This window comes from Trachemys scripta, chromosome 2 (genome assembly GCF_013100865.1).
Source record: "Trachemys scripta elegans isolate TJP31775 chromosome 2, CAS_Tse_1.0, whole genome shotgun sequence".
Taxonomy (NCBI): Eukaryota; Metazoa; Chordata; order Testudines; family Emydidae; genus Trachemys; species Trachemys scripta.
The window spans coordinates 273,380,765-273,395,581 of NC_048299.1; the positions used below are offsets into that span (position 1 = coordinate 273,380,765).

Consider the following 14,817-nt stretch of genomic DNA (forward strand, 5'->3'; position numbering starts at 1 on the left):
CTTGATGATGATATCTGAGCCAATACAATTAATTTAGCATGTCCCAATACAAAAGCCCGGGTCCTGCAAACATGCAACTCACATGAGTTGTCCCATTTAGTTCACTGACAACCGACATGCTTTAATTTTACTATCTGTATTAAGTGTTCACATGACCAGGGCCTAAATGATAGAACTATGCACTATTTGCAGAGATGAGATTAAAAATTCTTTTTTGCTCAAAAATGCTAGCCAGGGAACATCATGTTCTGGATTATGGAGTTGAGCTCCTTACCTCTCTGAGGTAAATTGAGCTGAGGACGCTGGGCACCTCACAGGATTATTAATCCTTGTGTGTGTTCATTCTGTTCCTATTATTATTTCTATTTTTACATACAAATGTTACTGGGATAGAGGAAAGATTATACTTCTTGGGTTTAAACAATTTTAATATCTATTTTCTGGGTCACTCACAGCATCTGCTTCTTAATCTTGCTCCCTTTCAATCCCAGTGATGAAACTATATTAAAATTCTAAGAAGGACACACAGAGAGAAAAACAAATACATTTTAAACACAAAAATACCCCATGTCATTTTAAAAGTTGATTTTATGGATCTATTTTTCCCACACTCAAACACAGTCATTGATTAGTACTCTGAATAATTGATGGTCTTAGCTATAATATTTTAGGGTATAATTAACTGTAAATCTAGATGATTTTATTCTATTCTGACATAAGTATGCAGTATGATTTCTACGGAGGGTATTTTGGAGATTTCTATTGTTATACATTTTATAGTAATCAGTTTTATTGTTGAGTGAAGTAGTTTAAGTCTTTGTAACTAGCAAGAATTTCCAGGTAATGTGCAAGATAAATGTAGTAGGGACTGTCATAGGATGAGTTAAATAAAGAGAAAAAAATTAAATTGGTTATGAACAGATTTTGGGTGAGGTGGAGGGAGAGAGGATATTAAGGATACGGATGACTGTGCTAAATCTGCCATTGTAATACAAGGCTAATGATCCTGACTAATGAAAAACAAATAGCTTTTTATATGATATGATGATTTAAGTCCTTCAAGTTTGTTCTGATTGGCCTCAATTCCTACCCCTAAAATGTAAGGTCCTATACACGCATTTTCATTCAGCCTTTAGCAACAAAGGCTGCTAGTGATTACCAACTGTTACCTATCTTATGAATGTTTAATGTAAAAGTGACATTCTGTAAGTGTGAATGGTGAGCTGGATTCTCTTATGACTTGTGTACAGTTAATAGAATTAAAGATTCTTTGAGTGCAATTTAGTAACTACTGGGAATAAATCAGCTTGTTTTTCAGATTCCAAGATATGGCATTCTAACGATATCACTTTTAACAGTAATTTTTCAGACTAAATCTTTCATTGAATTTGTAGAAGACAAAATGGTCACTGACTTAAATGGGTGCAGAATCAGATCATAAGACATTTTAACCAGTTACAGGAGCTTTTCTATAAATTTTGTAATCAATCAGAAAAAAATACTTTTTAGAAATCTCTCTCACTTACTTCCATTAAATTAATTTTTCACTTATTTTCAGATCCTCAAAAATGTGCCCTTTTAGTCTTGATGACCCTAAACTAGCAAAACACTTAAGCCCGTGCTTAATTTTAAGTACATTAGTCTCACTGACATCAGCTGGACTACTCATGTGCTTAACTTTAAGCATCTGCTTAAAAGTGCATTGCTGGATCAGGGACAAAATTACTATGTATCTTTTGAAAAAAAAGCTACAAGTAATACACCTCTACCTCAATATAATGCGACCCGATATAATATGAATTTGGATATAACGCAGTAAAGCAGCGCTCCGGGGGGGCGGGGCTGCGCACTCTGGCGGATCAAAGCAAGTTCGCTATAACGCGGTTTCACCTGTAACGCGGTAAGGTTTTTTGGCTCCCGAGGACAGCGTTATATCGAGGAAGAGGTGTAATTTGATTAAGCCATTCCTTTGTACAAGTGTACGTTTAGTGCTGATAAAAGCTGCCAGACTTGTGACAAAGGAGAGCCTGGAGGTGCAAAGCCATGCCTGAAGCCTAAACTGGAAGGGCACTCTAGGAGTGACAGTGCCGTATCTTCTAGGCCCTGATCCTGCAATTTACAATGTGTAGGTCAACTGCTTTGCCAATGCAGAGCCCCACTGACTTCAATGGAGCTCCATGTGGGCACAACAATCTGCCAATGCATCGTAAATTCCAGGCTTGGGGCCTTAATCATTAGACTCTTTGCTGAGATTGGGAAAAAGGAGGAGTGGGGGGGCAATTAAAACCAGCTGTGAGAGTGGTTGCATACAGTGGATACTTGTTTACCAAGATCTAGGCAGACCACCAGCTTGTTACACAGTTAAAACTTGGGTGCTAGACCATCTAACACAGGGGCGGGCAAACTTTTTGGCCGGAGGGCCACATCGAGTTTTGGAAATTGTATGGAGGGCTGGTTAGGGGAGGGAGTCATGGCCTGCCCTCCCTATCTTCCCCCTCATCTGCCTCCCCCCCAGGACCTCTGCCCCATCCACCACCCCCTGCTCCCTGTCCCCTGACCACCCCCGGAATCCCTGCCCCTGATTGCCCCCCCGCCGCCCCATCCAACCCCTCCTCTCATTCCTGACAGGACCTCTGCCCCCATTCAAGCTCCTTGTTCCCTGCCCTCTGACTGCCCCGACCCTTATCCACATCCCCGCCCCCTGACTACCACCCTGAACTCCCATGCCCTCTATCCAACCCCCCGCTCCCTGCCCCCTTACCACACTGCCTGGAGCACCAGTGGCTGACGGCGCTACAGCCACGCTGCCCAGCTGGAGCCAGCCACGCCGTCGCCACTGCGCAGCACTGAGCAGTGGGTCAGGCCAGGCTCTGCAGTTATGCTGCCCCAGGAGCTCACAGCCCCGCTGCCCAGAGCATTGCGCCAGCAGCGGAATGAGCTGAGGCTGCGGGGGAGGGGGGAGACCAGGGGAGCAGGCGGAGGCTAGCCTCCTGGGCCGGGCAGGAGGGTCCCGTGGGCCAGATGTGGCCCATGGGCCATGGTTTGCCCACCTCTGATCTAACATTATCAACAGAAAATCTCACTATGTAGTTAAGTATCTTCACTAGTAAAAGAGTAATATCACAGACTAGAGTCAGATATTTCAAGAGAGCTCAGCACCCACAACTGAAGCTCAGTCTTCAGGAGAGCTCAGTTTCCATTAAGACACTGAAACAAGTGGCCAGCCTAGATGATGAGCTCTTTTGAAAATCTGGCCCCCAGCAAGTGGGGCAAGTCACATTGTTCTGTTCCCAAGACAGACAACCTAAGCATGCTGAGATATTATCCAGATGAAGAAGAAATAGCAAAAGGTAGAGTAAAAAACCATCATTTCTAATCCTGGCTCAATCAATGATTTGTGTGTGGGCCTGGGCAAGTCTACTTTGCCTCAGTATTCCCACCTGTAAAATGGGAATAATAGTACCTAGAGTAGCTTCTTCACAGGGGCACTATGGGGATTAATGTTTTTACAGCAATTTTTTAATATATAAAGCGTTACATACATGCTATACGTCTTATAAATACTATTACATCAAGCTACTATCAATCAGCATTAGTTCACTTAGGTGGACCACAGATAAGACTTATCAGGTTTCTAAAAGATTTTCTGAAAATATATGTTCATATTAAAAAAAGATACTTACTGGACTCATGTAAACTCCTTGATGTACATCTCCAAACTGTCCTTCACCGATGCAGCGTCCCAGTTCAATTCTCTCCCTCTGAATCTCATAATCCCTGGCTGTAATAATACAATTGATTTAAACCTCAAACTACTGATGAAAAGCATGAAATAATCCACAAGACGCCAAACTCAAAGTAACCCACTCCAATGCCTGACATATGAATAACTAAGATTTAAATTTGCTGGACGGCAACCTAGACAAAAACTGTATACTCAGTGGAATCCTCTTAAACAATTGTTTGCATGAAAGCCCTGTATAAGACAGTGAAATCTGACTTACTAAATTAATTACTATGCAATATTTATTTCAATGCAATAAATATAATTAAATCCTTCTTAATTAATTATGGCTTTTAAAGGGATAAGGAAAGGAACACAAATAGCCTAGGGTAATATGGAATTAACTAATTACAACCTAAAGCCATATGTTTAAGAGGATTCCACTATATGATATTTTAGATCTCTGAACCATCAAATGAGCCAGGAGTATTTTTAAAGAGGTGGCTGCAGGGGAAAAAAATGGAAGCAGATGACTAGAAAAAGTAAAATGAATAAGTGTAAAACTCTGACTGTATCACACTTCCAGCTGTGTAGAACTGGTACAAAATTGACATAAAATGTTTGTGATTTATACAATTTTATTAGCTTTGGTCTTTAGTAGACTATGTAGACCCAAGACAAGAAATAGCTCACTAGTTCAGCAATCAAATTTATTCAGTTCCAGGTGAATTATTTAGTTGGTAATTTAATTTCTGGCAATCACTGAAAAAATACTATTTCAGGAACAGTGGAAACACATATAGTGTGATTTTCTACTGCTGTCATCATCTCTAGGGGAAAACAACTGATTCTAATCCAGCATAGGCCTCATGCCAGATAATTTTATGGCATTATTAGCGCTACAGAAATTACATCAGTTAGCTGGAAATGAAAGCAACCAATGCCTTTTTCATTTATTTTTAAAATTTTGCATTTTCCTCTTTAAAATTCCAAAGCTAACCAAAGAATTGGTTTAACTATAGAAACACAATTAAACCAATTAACACAATGCTTACTAAATGAAAGTAAACAACTTTAAACTGAAAAACTCCACATCATTTCCAAAACTGCAAGCACACAGAGATGGTTAAAAGGAGCTCCTGTTACCTTCATCTATTCCATAGCTTTCTGCAGTGCATTTAAGAGAAAAATCAAACACTCACTTAGAAATATCTTCTTAAAATTAACAAGACATTTGGACAAATATTTCATAATATTTAAAAAGATGAAAAAGTTAGCTTAGCCAAAACGATAATTTACCCAAGTGATTTTATGTTTATACTAACACAAATCATGGCCCTGATCCTGCAATCTTTTTTGAAGCAGGGCTCAAACTTGCAAGAGGCTGAGCACTCTGGCCCAATCCAATGACGCACGTAAGCACATGACTTGAATTGGACTTCTCACATGCTTAGGGTTAAAGGTATGTTTTAGTGTTTTGCTTCATTAGATCAAAGTGCTTAGCACCTTGTACGAACCCACAGGTTAAAGTTCTCATCTAAGTAAGTACTGCACGATTATTCATATGTAATATCCATTTTCACAATGAATAAAATATAGCATTTGTCATATTTCTCTGTGATCCTGGGTACTATTTTAAAATAGATTAATGCAGTGATTTACTGTACACTACTCAAACTGTACATACGTTTTCTTGTTGCCAGACAATTCTCTCAGCAACAAACCAATGCTCTATTCTGAATGCCTAAGTGGTGAATGAAATGTCCCTCCGCTGTGACAAGAAACCAGGACTGCAGAAGTCTTAAGTAAATCATACCCTTGAACACATTAAGCATTCCTGAGTTTAACATGGATATGAATTTAACTATGTGACTGGGTTTTCCGCCCATCATCCCACTCCTTAGCTACAGGCATGATGGAAGTGTAGAAAACTCTCACTTCAATGTACCAGTTACTATTCTATTACAGGTTAGCAAGTGATAAAAAATTACACAGCCAATCCCAACATAAATTGCAGCCAGAACTTTTAACACCAGATTTTCTTTTTAGGGTAGTTAACACTAGCCTTCCAATTTCCGACAATGGCACAAGATAATTTCAGCAGATGGTGTATTAGCCTTTTGCCTTTGAAGACATAGGTTCACAAGAGCTATGTGTTTTCCTTCATGTCATCAACACAATTTAAAATACTGTGTTTTGGTATGAGATGGAATTTTACTGTAATACAATTGAGTACAGTAAAATATATCATAGAATTTGTTTACCTTTGCTTTAGAGACTGAGCTTGAAGGGCTGCAGAATTCATGAGGCCTCAGAACATAATCTCACATAAAGAACATTTTCTTTGTGAGGCTCTGAAATGCAATTTAGTGCTTCCTCAATCTAAGAAGCTTTTCAGTCAAGTAGGAAAATTCCAAAGTTAACTAGTGTACTTACTTGAGGGCATTGTGTAAGTATCTTCTTCATCTATAATCTCTGCATAGTCATCTGTTTCTGTAAAGGAGGAATCGGAGAATTTCGGGAAAAAGACAAGCTAACAATTTTTAAAAAATCTTTAACCCACCTCCCACAAATAAAAGCTACTATGTACTTAACAACCTACTTTACACCACTGTGAAAATGCATTTAAGATAGCATGACTAAAATCTGCTCATGCACAGAAATTATGATGACTTTATTGTCCACTATGTTTCAGTACACATACTTGTTTCTGTGGGAATAAAAGGAGAACGCATTTTTTAATTTATTAACTCTATAATTCAGATCAACTAGTCTAAACTCATGACTTTTTAATAAATAATTCCTCTCAATATCATTAATAGTGATTTTCTTCAATATAAAACCATTGTGACTGCCTGTAGGTACTGAGATATGTAGATCTTCCAGTTTGTGCAGGGCAGAAAAATCCCTGGAGCTGGTACTCTCTCTTTGGAACGGTTATTTCCCTGTTAATCTAAGTTTACATAGTTTTCTGGAAATTCACTTCAACAACTGGCCAGATGTTATTCTCCAAGTTTGTTGGTGAGAAACAGTATCTCATGAATAGAAAAATTCTAACAAAGTGTCAGTTCTTAAAAAGCTGACAGTTTAAGAAAATTGACAGTACTTTTCTTTCCTTGTTTAAGCACTTGTTTATATATGGGTTTGGAAGGATTAAATTTTTATAAGAAATGTTGGTAAACATTGATTTCACCATACATACTCCAACGAGGGTAAAATTATTCCCATGGATAATAACCAAAATTTACAGATAGGCAAAGTAAGAAAAATGCCACTTAAGAACGTATTAAAATTTTGCTTAAGGATATTTACTTTGTATATTTTGACCGGCGATGTTGACAATTTTGTGTTTTAACATTTATAAAGCTTGCACTTTTTGAATGTCAGCATCTACTGTCATTAAATAATTATTGTCTGATCCCTCCTTCCAATTTCCTGCAACTGTGAAAATTTAAATCTATAAAAATAAAAAAATGCTTGAAACCCATAATTTTGTGCAATTGTGAAAATTTGAATCTATAAAAAATGTTTAAAAATAACCATCAATGTTATCTGTCAAAATTATACAAAATAAAAATTTAATTCTGGTAAGCCTGTTTATGTAACAGTAATTCCCAAAATGTTCTAATCTAGGTTACAAGGAGATACATTCCCTGCCCCAAAGCACCTTCAGTGAGAAAGTAGTTACTCAAGTGCTCATTTCCCTAACAACTGGTCACTTAATTTTCCCATGGACCATAAATTTAACCCACAAAAGCAGGTCAAGTATGCCTGTAAGATTTCTAAAGCTCTGCCATAATGGTCCTGTCCTAAATATACACAAAAGGGTCCAGATTTTCAGAAGTAAGGCATCTCAAGTTAGTCTCCTGAATTCATATTTAGGCACCTAAATAAATGGCCTGATTTTCAAAGGTACTAAGCATCCAACAACTTCTAATGATATTAATGGGAGCTGCTGCATGCTCAGCACCTTTGAAAATCAGGCCCACTTCCTCAGGTGCCCTAATCATAGAATATCAGGTTGGAAGGGACCTCAGGAGGTCATCTAATCCAACCCCCTGCTCTAATCTTAGCCCAGGTATTCAGGGTTTACCAGATGAAGGCATTTGTAAGAGAGTGAATTTCTGCTTGAAATATATTGTATTCTAGAAAAATAAAGCACATTGGCAGGGGAATTCCATTAATTTTTTTTTTCTTGATGGGTCACTTCCACTCAGGACTCCACAAAACAGCATCACGTGTTGAATATTTGATGGATGGTGAAAGAGTTTGCTGAGTGTAAACTGAAAACATGCACCAGAGGAAAGAAAGATTAATTTATCCATTTTCTCTTGGCTCATTTACTTCTCCCCCGCTACCGATCTGATCGTTCTCCAGGACACAAGCCTCGGTTTGAGAAATGCGGATCTAAAGAATTAGCATCCATTGGAAAAGAAACATTTAACTTCCTATAATGTTGATGTATTGTGATATGTCATTCTGTTTTCTTGCAATAACATGGTGAGATCATTTTAGCTTGTCAGGATAAATATTTCTGTTTGATGACAGCTACTGTATCTGCTGTTACTTGAGGAGATACCATAGAATGGATAAGGGACAAGAAGAATGACTTGAGTTTACTGTGGTTTTAAAAATTTCTTCAAGAGGAATTAAATAAATCCTGTGCTTTGGGACCGGTGTCCCACTGGTAGTTGGAAATGCACCACCACATTAAAATACGGAGTGATACTTATAAAATATGATAAAGGGTTCAAAAAGCAAGAATAGCTGTTTTCTTTTAATAGAATAAAAGACAACAACAGAAGCTGGGAGCAGCTGAGGATCCCAACTGTGCTCAACATCAGTTCCTTTCTTGCTACAGACTAATGATCAAGGTTCAATCAGGAAGTGTGTAATGAAGACATATTAGCCAGGATGCCGCAGGTGGTCACTTTACAGGATTCCGATGCATTGTCCAAGTTGAACTGGAAATAGTCTCAACGAGTCCAACATGCACTAAATGTATGTAAATAATTAAGAAAAGTGAGTCTTCAGGAGTTTGACCAAATTTCTTGCTACACAGCTGACAGAGCTTAAAGGGTACAGAAAATACAGGTATAGTAAAAGGTTTGTCCAAGTCTTCAGCACTTCTTTTGGACGTCAACGGGAACCTTCATCATTTTTGTTAAAATCTGGTCCAGGGGTATTGGTGGCCATCAGTCTTCAAATGGCTCAGACTAATATATCCATTGCAGTCTTTAAGTCAAGACGGGACACCTTTGTAAAAGACAAGCTACGGCTCAAACAAAGCTATGGGCTTGCTGCAGAAGTTACTGGATGAGGTTCTTTGCACTCTGTTATACAGGTGCTCAGACTATATGATTCTAATGGTCTCTTCAGCCCTTAAAGTCTACGATAGTGACGTGGTCCCCAAAGATAGAATTTCCTATCACACAATTTTTGATGCCCCTGACAATGTAGAGAAATAAGGGATTAAACAGGGCTAATGCCTCAAGAACAGCTCAATCTCAAAAACAGCTCTGCACTTTCTCACTTCTATAGAAGAAATATACACAGCCAACCCATGAGTCATTCACATTATACAACGCATACAAGTCTCTTTCAGGAAAACATAAGATTGTTAAAATAGGGATATCTATGTAGAGTTTTACTTGCTAATCCTGAATTTTTTTTAATTAGGCTCTAGAAAAACCCATCTCAGGAAACTGTGTCCATCACAGCAGTTCCATACACTAGATTCATGTTCTCTCTGAAATGTTCTGCGACACTGTCCCCTTTCAGAGTATTTTCAAATATTTATTATTGCTTTTAACATAGAACATGAAATGAAACATACATATACCCACAGTAAAAGATTAGTAAGGTTAGCATGTAAGGGATGAACAGCTGTATAACATCTGAATTTATAAGAGAAATATGACCAAATGTTGTTAGGCCAACAGCCCTCACTAAACCAACAGGTTTCTAAGGGCAGAGAGAAAAATTAAGTGGTGCTACCTTACTATGATTTATATCCAAAAGAACTAGTCAAAAGTTGGTTAACACTTCCTGAACATTTTAATGAGAGGTCAGCAGAGTGCCATTACCTTTTATTTCTAATTTTTTTCACTTTTCATACTCTTGTTGATACTTATTTGAGGTCACACAGTTATTCATTTCCTAATTATGTTATATGAACTACTGACTTGATGGAAGTCTGATTTCTTAACAGTATTATGTAAGTGACCCTAAATTTTAAAAAATAAGTAATGATTTTGGATGTCCAATCTGAGACTGCTTAAAGGGGACCTATTTGCAGAGTGTGGCTGCTCAAAACTTTATGGAAAATTAGGCTTCTTTAATAGTGTGTCAAGGTGGACATCCATACAGTGAGACACCCAAAATCACTACTCGTTTTTGAAAATACAGGACAAAGTGTATTTTAGGTATAAAGTTATTATTACAATTTCCAGCATCTAAAGAATAACTGTAAAGATTCTGCCATTACCTTAGTGGTTTCACGCCTAAAACCTGCCAAACATTTCATATGCTCAATCTAAATTTCTCTGTTTTGCGCAACTTCTCTTCACTCCTGGCATATGACCAACGGACAGCAGAGGACTTTGATGTTATCATGCCTTTGAAGTGAAAGCATCACCTGATGGAATCATTTACCAGTTGTGTCATGTCTATTGACATTACTCATTGAAGAAAAGTTACTTAATTCATTTTGTCTACAGTATGCCTGTTATCTTCATCAAAACGAAGGAACACTCTTGAAAACCCACACACTTCCTCTGCTCCATGCCAAAAGTCTCACTGCAAACACATGCAATTCAGACTTGATAACATGATTGATAAAATGGTACAAAACCCACTGCATACAGTGTTGGAAAATTTTTCCTTATTCAGTCCCAGCCTAGCAGATAATACCAGTCACACTGTTTTATAAGGTGCAATATTTGTACTATACCAGCTGATCTCTAATGCATGTTGGGTTTTTTCATACTATGATCTGTATAAAAATTGATCACTGAAATGCACATTAGTTGTATATGTATATAAGGGCCGCATATCGCATGTTAGTAAGACATAGACTAGAAAACACATATTACCGTCCCCACTAATTTCATCTGCAGATCCAGGTAGCATGCAAGGAGAGAGAAAAACAAAGGGGAGAGAGAAGGGACAGAGAGAGAAGGGGGGGGAGGGAATATACTATTAAAATCATGAATAAACCAAGAATATAGCAAAACTGCAGTTATCTTATACACTTAGCTCAAGAGAAACCAGAAAGGTCGTGGAATTTAAGACATTTCCCCTAAAACTTAAGATACAGAGGAATATTTAAACTTTTCAGCGCATACAATGAAATGTAGGCTAGTGACTGTTGCGTGAAGTACAACAATTGAATTTAGGAGAGGGACCAGTTAATTCAGTGCGTTTTGTTCCAAAGTGTCAATTTTTGACTTTGACACTTCCATTACCAAGATAAAGCTCCTAGGCCAGAGGAGCGAAACTTTGATTTACACCAGCCGAGGATCTGGTCACTAAAGCTTTGTACATACAGTTATGCCTTCAGATACTTCGAATTGGTGCTACCTCTTTCATATTGGATGTATTATTATGCTATTGCTTAGACACTGACAAGATATGGAATAACTTAATATTCGTTTTATTGAACAAACTATAGTTATATGAAACTGTGTTTTAAATAATGACAAATGGAACAAGTCCATAGGGCACTTATTCAAATTAACACTGATATTATGGATTTAGCCGTAGGCCCTGGGCCATACCAAATATCCACACCAGAAGGTGATGCATTTTAAGCATTAATTACAAAATAAAATTAAAATTAAAAATGCACATTTCTGTTGTAAAATTAATGCACATATTATTACATCCATTTTCCCTTTCCCCACACAGCCCAAACTGTCCAGACAACACTGGATGAGTACACAGCAGCCAGCATCACTGTGTTCACTCAGTATGTGATCTTAAATTACATTTATTGCTGCTATCCTATTTCATTCATTTGCATGCTGTATCAGGGGTCCAAGAATGCAATCCAAGTTTACCACTGAGGGAAGGAAACTGAGGGATTTTGTGGCTGCACAACTGTACAATTAAAATTACTAAATCATTTGCCACAGTCACATACGACAGAACAAACTCTCCTATAAAAATAGTATCAAGTATATGACACATCTCACTGAAGATCCAATTGTAGGGGACAGCAGAAATTTAATGTGATTATTCTTGGAACTCTGTTTACCTGAGGCTGGAGTAAAATTGTAAACAAACAGTAACAGAGTTAGTATATTCAGTTTTGGGTTAATAAGGCAGCCTGTACAAAGAGCAGTGCAGTACCCTTAGGCGGTGGCTCATGTGAACAGATGACGAAAGGGAGAAAGCGCCTAGCTTTCTTTACTTTATGCTGACAGTGACTGACTCCTTTACAAAGAGGCAAGAAAAGAAAAGAGAAAAACAGAAACAAATTATTTGGAAACAAAAGAAAACAGAAACTTAAGAGCACTCCTGTAAGTGTGAATGTAAAAGCAAAAGATTTATATTACAATTCTACATTGCAAGATGTATATTTGAATCTTTCTAAAACTATAAACTATATTTACTATTTTACGATGGATTCCTCACCTTAGAAATAAATTATTTTTCTTTTTGTTTCACTTTTTCTAAAGTGATTTATGGCAGAATCTATTAAAAAGTCAACATTTGCCAACCATTATCAAGCACATGAAAAACTGGTTCTCTGATATTTAATTAAATTTATTAAATCCACATCATAACTTCTGCTATTATGTGGTAACTGTTGGCAAATTCTAACTTTTTAATGGCAGCCACTCTTCTAATAAGGACAGAATCAATTTCTTGGAATCTTACAAGAAGAAGATCAAACAAAAACAAACATTTCACACAACACAGATACATCAAACATGAAAAACACTCACCCCAAAACAACACTGGAATGTATTTTCCTGTGAAATCAATTATTGGAGTGATCCCCCTCTATAAAGTCAGACCGGCATATCTAGGGTCTGTGAGGAAACCCCCTCTGATTACCCTTACTCATTCTCCCATCTCCCGAGGAGAAACCAATCAGACCTGCTGCATATGGCTAGAGGAGCTCTTTTCCTCTCCTTAGGAGTTAATAGAAGTTTTGAGGGGCGGATGGGAAGAGGGAGGCGCCAGTACCATCATCACAAAGGGGAACTCAAAAAAGGAGGAATCCCAGTAGCTCGGAATTGCTCTGCTCCCCCCGCCCCCTTCTTGTAATGAGTTGGTTCCTCTCAGCTGCTCCCTCCATGCTTCTCCTTGCCTCTCCCTCAGCAACTCTAAGCATGGGAAACAAGATGGGAAGATCAAGAACACGTGCTAGTGCTATATCCCCCAGACTTGGGGACGGAGCCGTGAGGAAAAAGAGCCTAGAGGTGGAGGAACAGCACAGGTGTGCCAATCACGGGGCAGATAATGTGGGCCAGAGGTACAAAAATGATGTGGAGCTGAGGAGCACAGAATTAATTGATGAGGCAGATATGGGGGTAGGCTGAGGTGGGAGGGCATAGAATTAATTAACCGGAGTTTGTGATTTTCGTCAGCGAGCCGCCACACTATCAGAAACGCTTCATACAAATTTGCGTGATTTTATGCAAATTTTTGGTCACATGATGTTGGCAGGTTTATAGGGTGCAAAATTATTTGTTGTATAATGTCCATCACTGGCATCTGGATGCCTCATGTTCAGTTTTAAACCCACAAATTGAATGGGTAACTCAAAATTATACACAACCTATTTTTTGCTGAGATGGTAATTAATTAAAAAACGGAACAAGCTGGTAAGCCTTATATTGTACCCTGAAGAATAACAAAAAAAATACCATTATAACAAGCCTGAAAGAGTAATTACAAACAAATGCAAATACCATGTCATCTTCTAATATTTACCTTTCAATAAAAACAGGCAAAACAATCATCTTCAATATTTTTAACTCATGGAGAGTCAAGGAAAGGGTAGATTACGGACTAAATTAGTATGACATCAGTATTATATATGGCATACAAGATATTAGAGATGAAGGGGAAATCACCTTTTTAAAAACATACAACAGTCTTCAACTATTCACAGTCTAGGGGAGTTTGCATCTAAGTCATCAATATAAACAATCAGAATTAACTAACATTCATTATAAAATATTAAATGTGCTAAAGGAAAAGTAATCCTATTAGTATTTTTTTAAGTGAATCATAAAAAGGTAGAGGAATGCAAAGGCCTGTGGCTGAAACTGAAGAACACATATGCAGTGGCCAGAGGCAATGCAAGATATGTAGGAGGTGGAGAGAGAGTTCAACCCTTGGCCTCTCTGCTGAGATTGTAGACAATTCAGCTAGTTGTGATGGTGGTTTTAATATATGAACATCTGTTCACTAGGACCTTGAGTGAAACCACCATTCTGTTTCACATAAACTATGAAACAGTAATCAGATGGAAAAGGCTTTCAATTACCACCACCCTGGTCCGGATTTAAACTGGTGACTTGGGAAGAAAGAAACTTAATCCATTACTTGCTTACTGTATATAAATTACTGCAATTCAAAGCTTTGCCTTTATGATCAGGTATCAAATTAAAACTGGTGAAAGATTAAAGGTTTATTTTGTGGGTTTTCATTTGGTCATTTTGTTTTTTACGTTCTAACTACTTTCAGGAGCTTACACAACACTTGGAGCTATTCCCAGTATTCCACATCAACTTCCAGCCATCTAAGCTGACACTTCTATGCATTCTTAGCTTTTATCTGAGTGCACATAAAGCTTCTACGTCTGGGTGAAAGCAGAATTGAGTGCTTTCTCTGTTTAGATAAGAGCAGCTCACTAAAATTAACTCATTGAAAGTATATGCCATTTATCATGGAATAAACCATTTTATTTATTTTTAAACTTTTTCAGCAATATGAAATTTATATAAGCAATGTATTTAACAAATACATTTGTCAAAAGAATAAAGAAATCCAAACAAAAAATCCAAACACTTCTAGGCATAAACTGCAACATTACTACAAGCAGTGCAAAATGTGACCATTCAGATGAGGGATGT

At 37.7% G+C, this 14,817-nt stretch overlaps 1 protein-coding gene across 11 annotated transcripts in view; it reads right to left on the minus strand.

Annotated features, from left to right (window-relative positions):
• PTK2 (protein tyrosine kinase 2) overlaps window positions 1-14,817 on the minus strand; it is a 368,873-nt gene that overhangs the window by 78,329 nt on the left and 275,727 nt on the right. For 9 of the 11 annotated variants that reach the window (XM_034763675.1, XM_034763674.1, XM_034763671.1 and 6 more), the window contains 3 exons: window positions 10,819-10,836; window positions 6,161-6,217; window positions 3,684-3,781 (listed from right to left, as the gene is read on the minus strand). In XM_034763675.1, coding sequence (XP_034619566.1) covers window positions 3,684-3,781; window positions 6,161-6,217; window positions 10,819-10,836 — 173 coding nt within the window. The remainder of the gene's footprint in view (window positions 1-3,683; window positions 3,782-6,160; window positions 6,218-10,818; window positions 10,837-14,817) is intronic. The other 2 variants (XM_034763673.1, XM_034763672.1) reach the window with 1 other exon arrangement.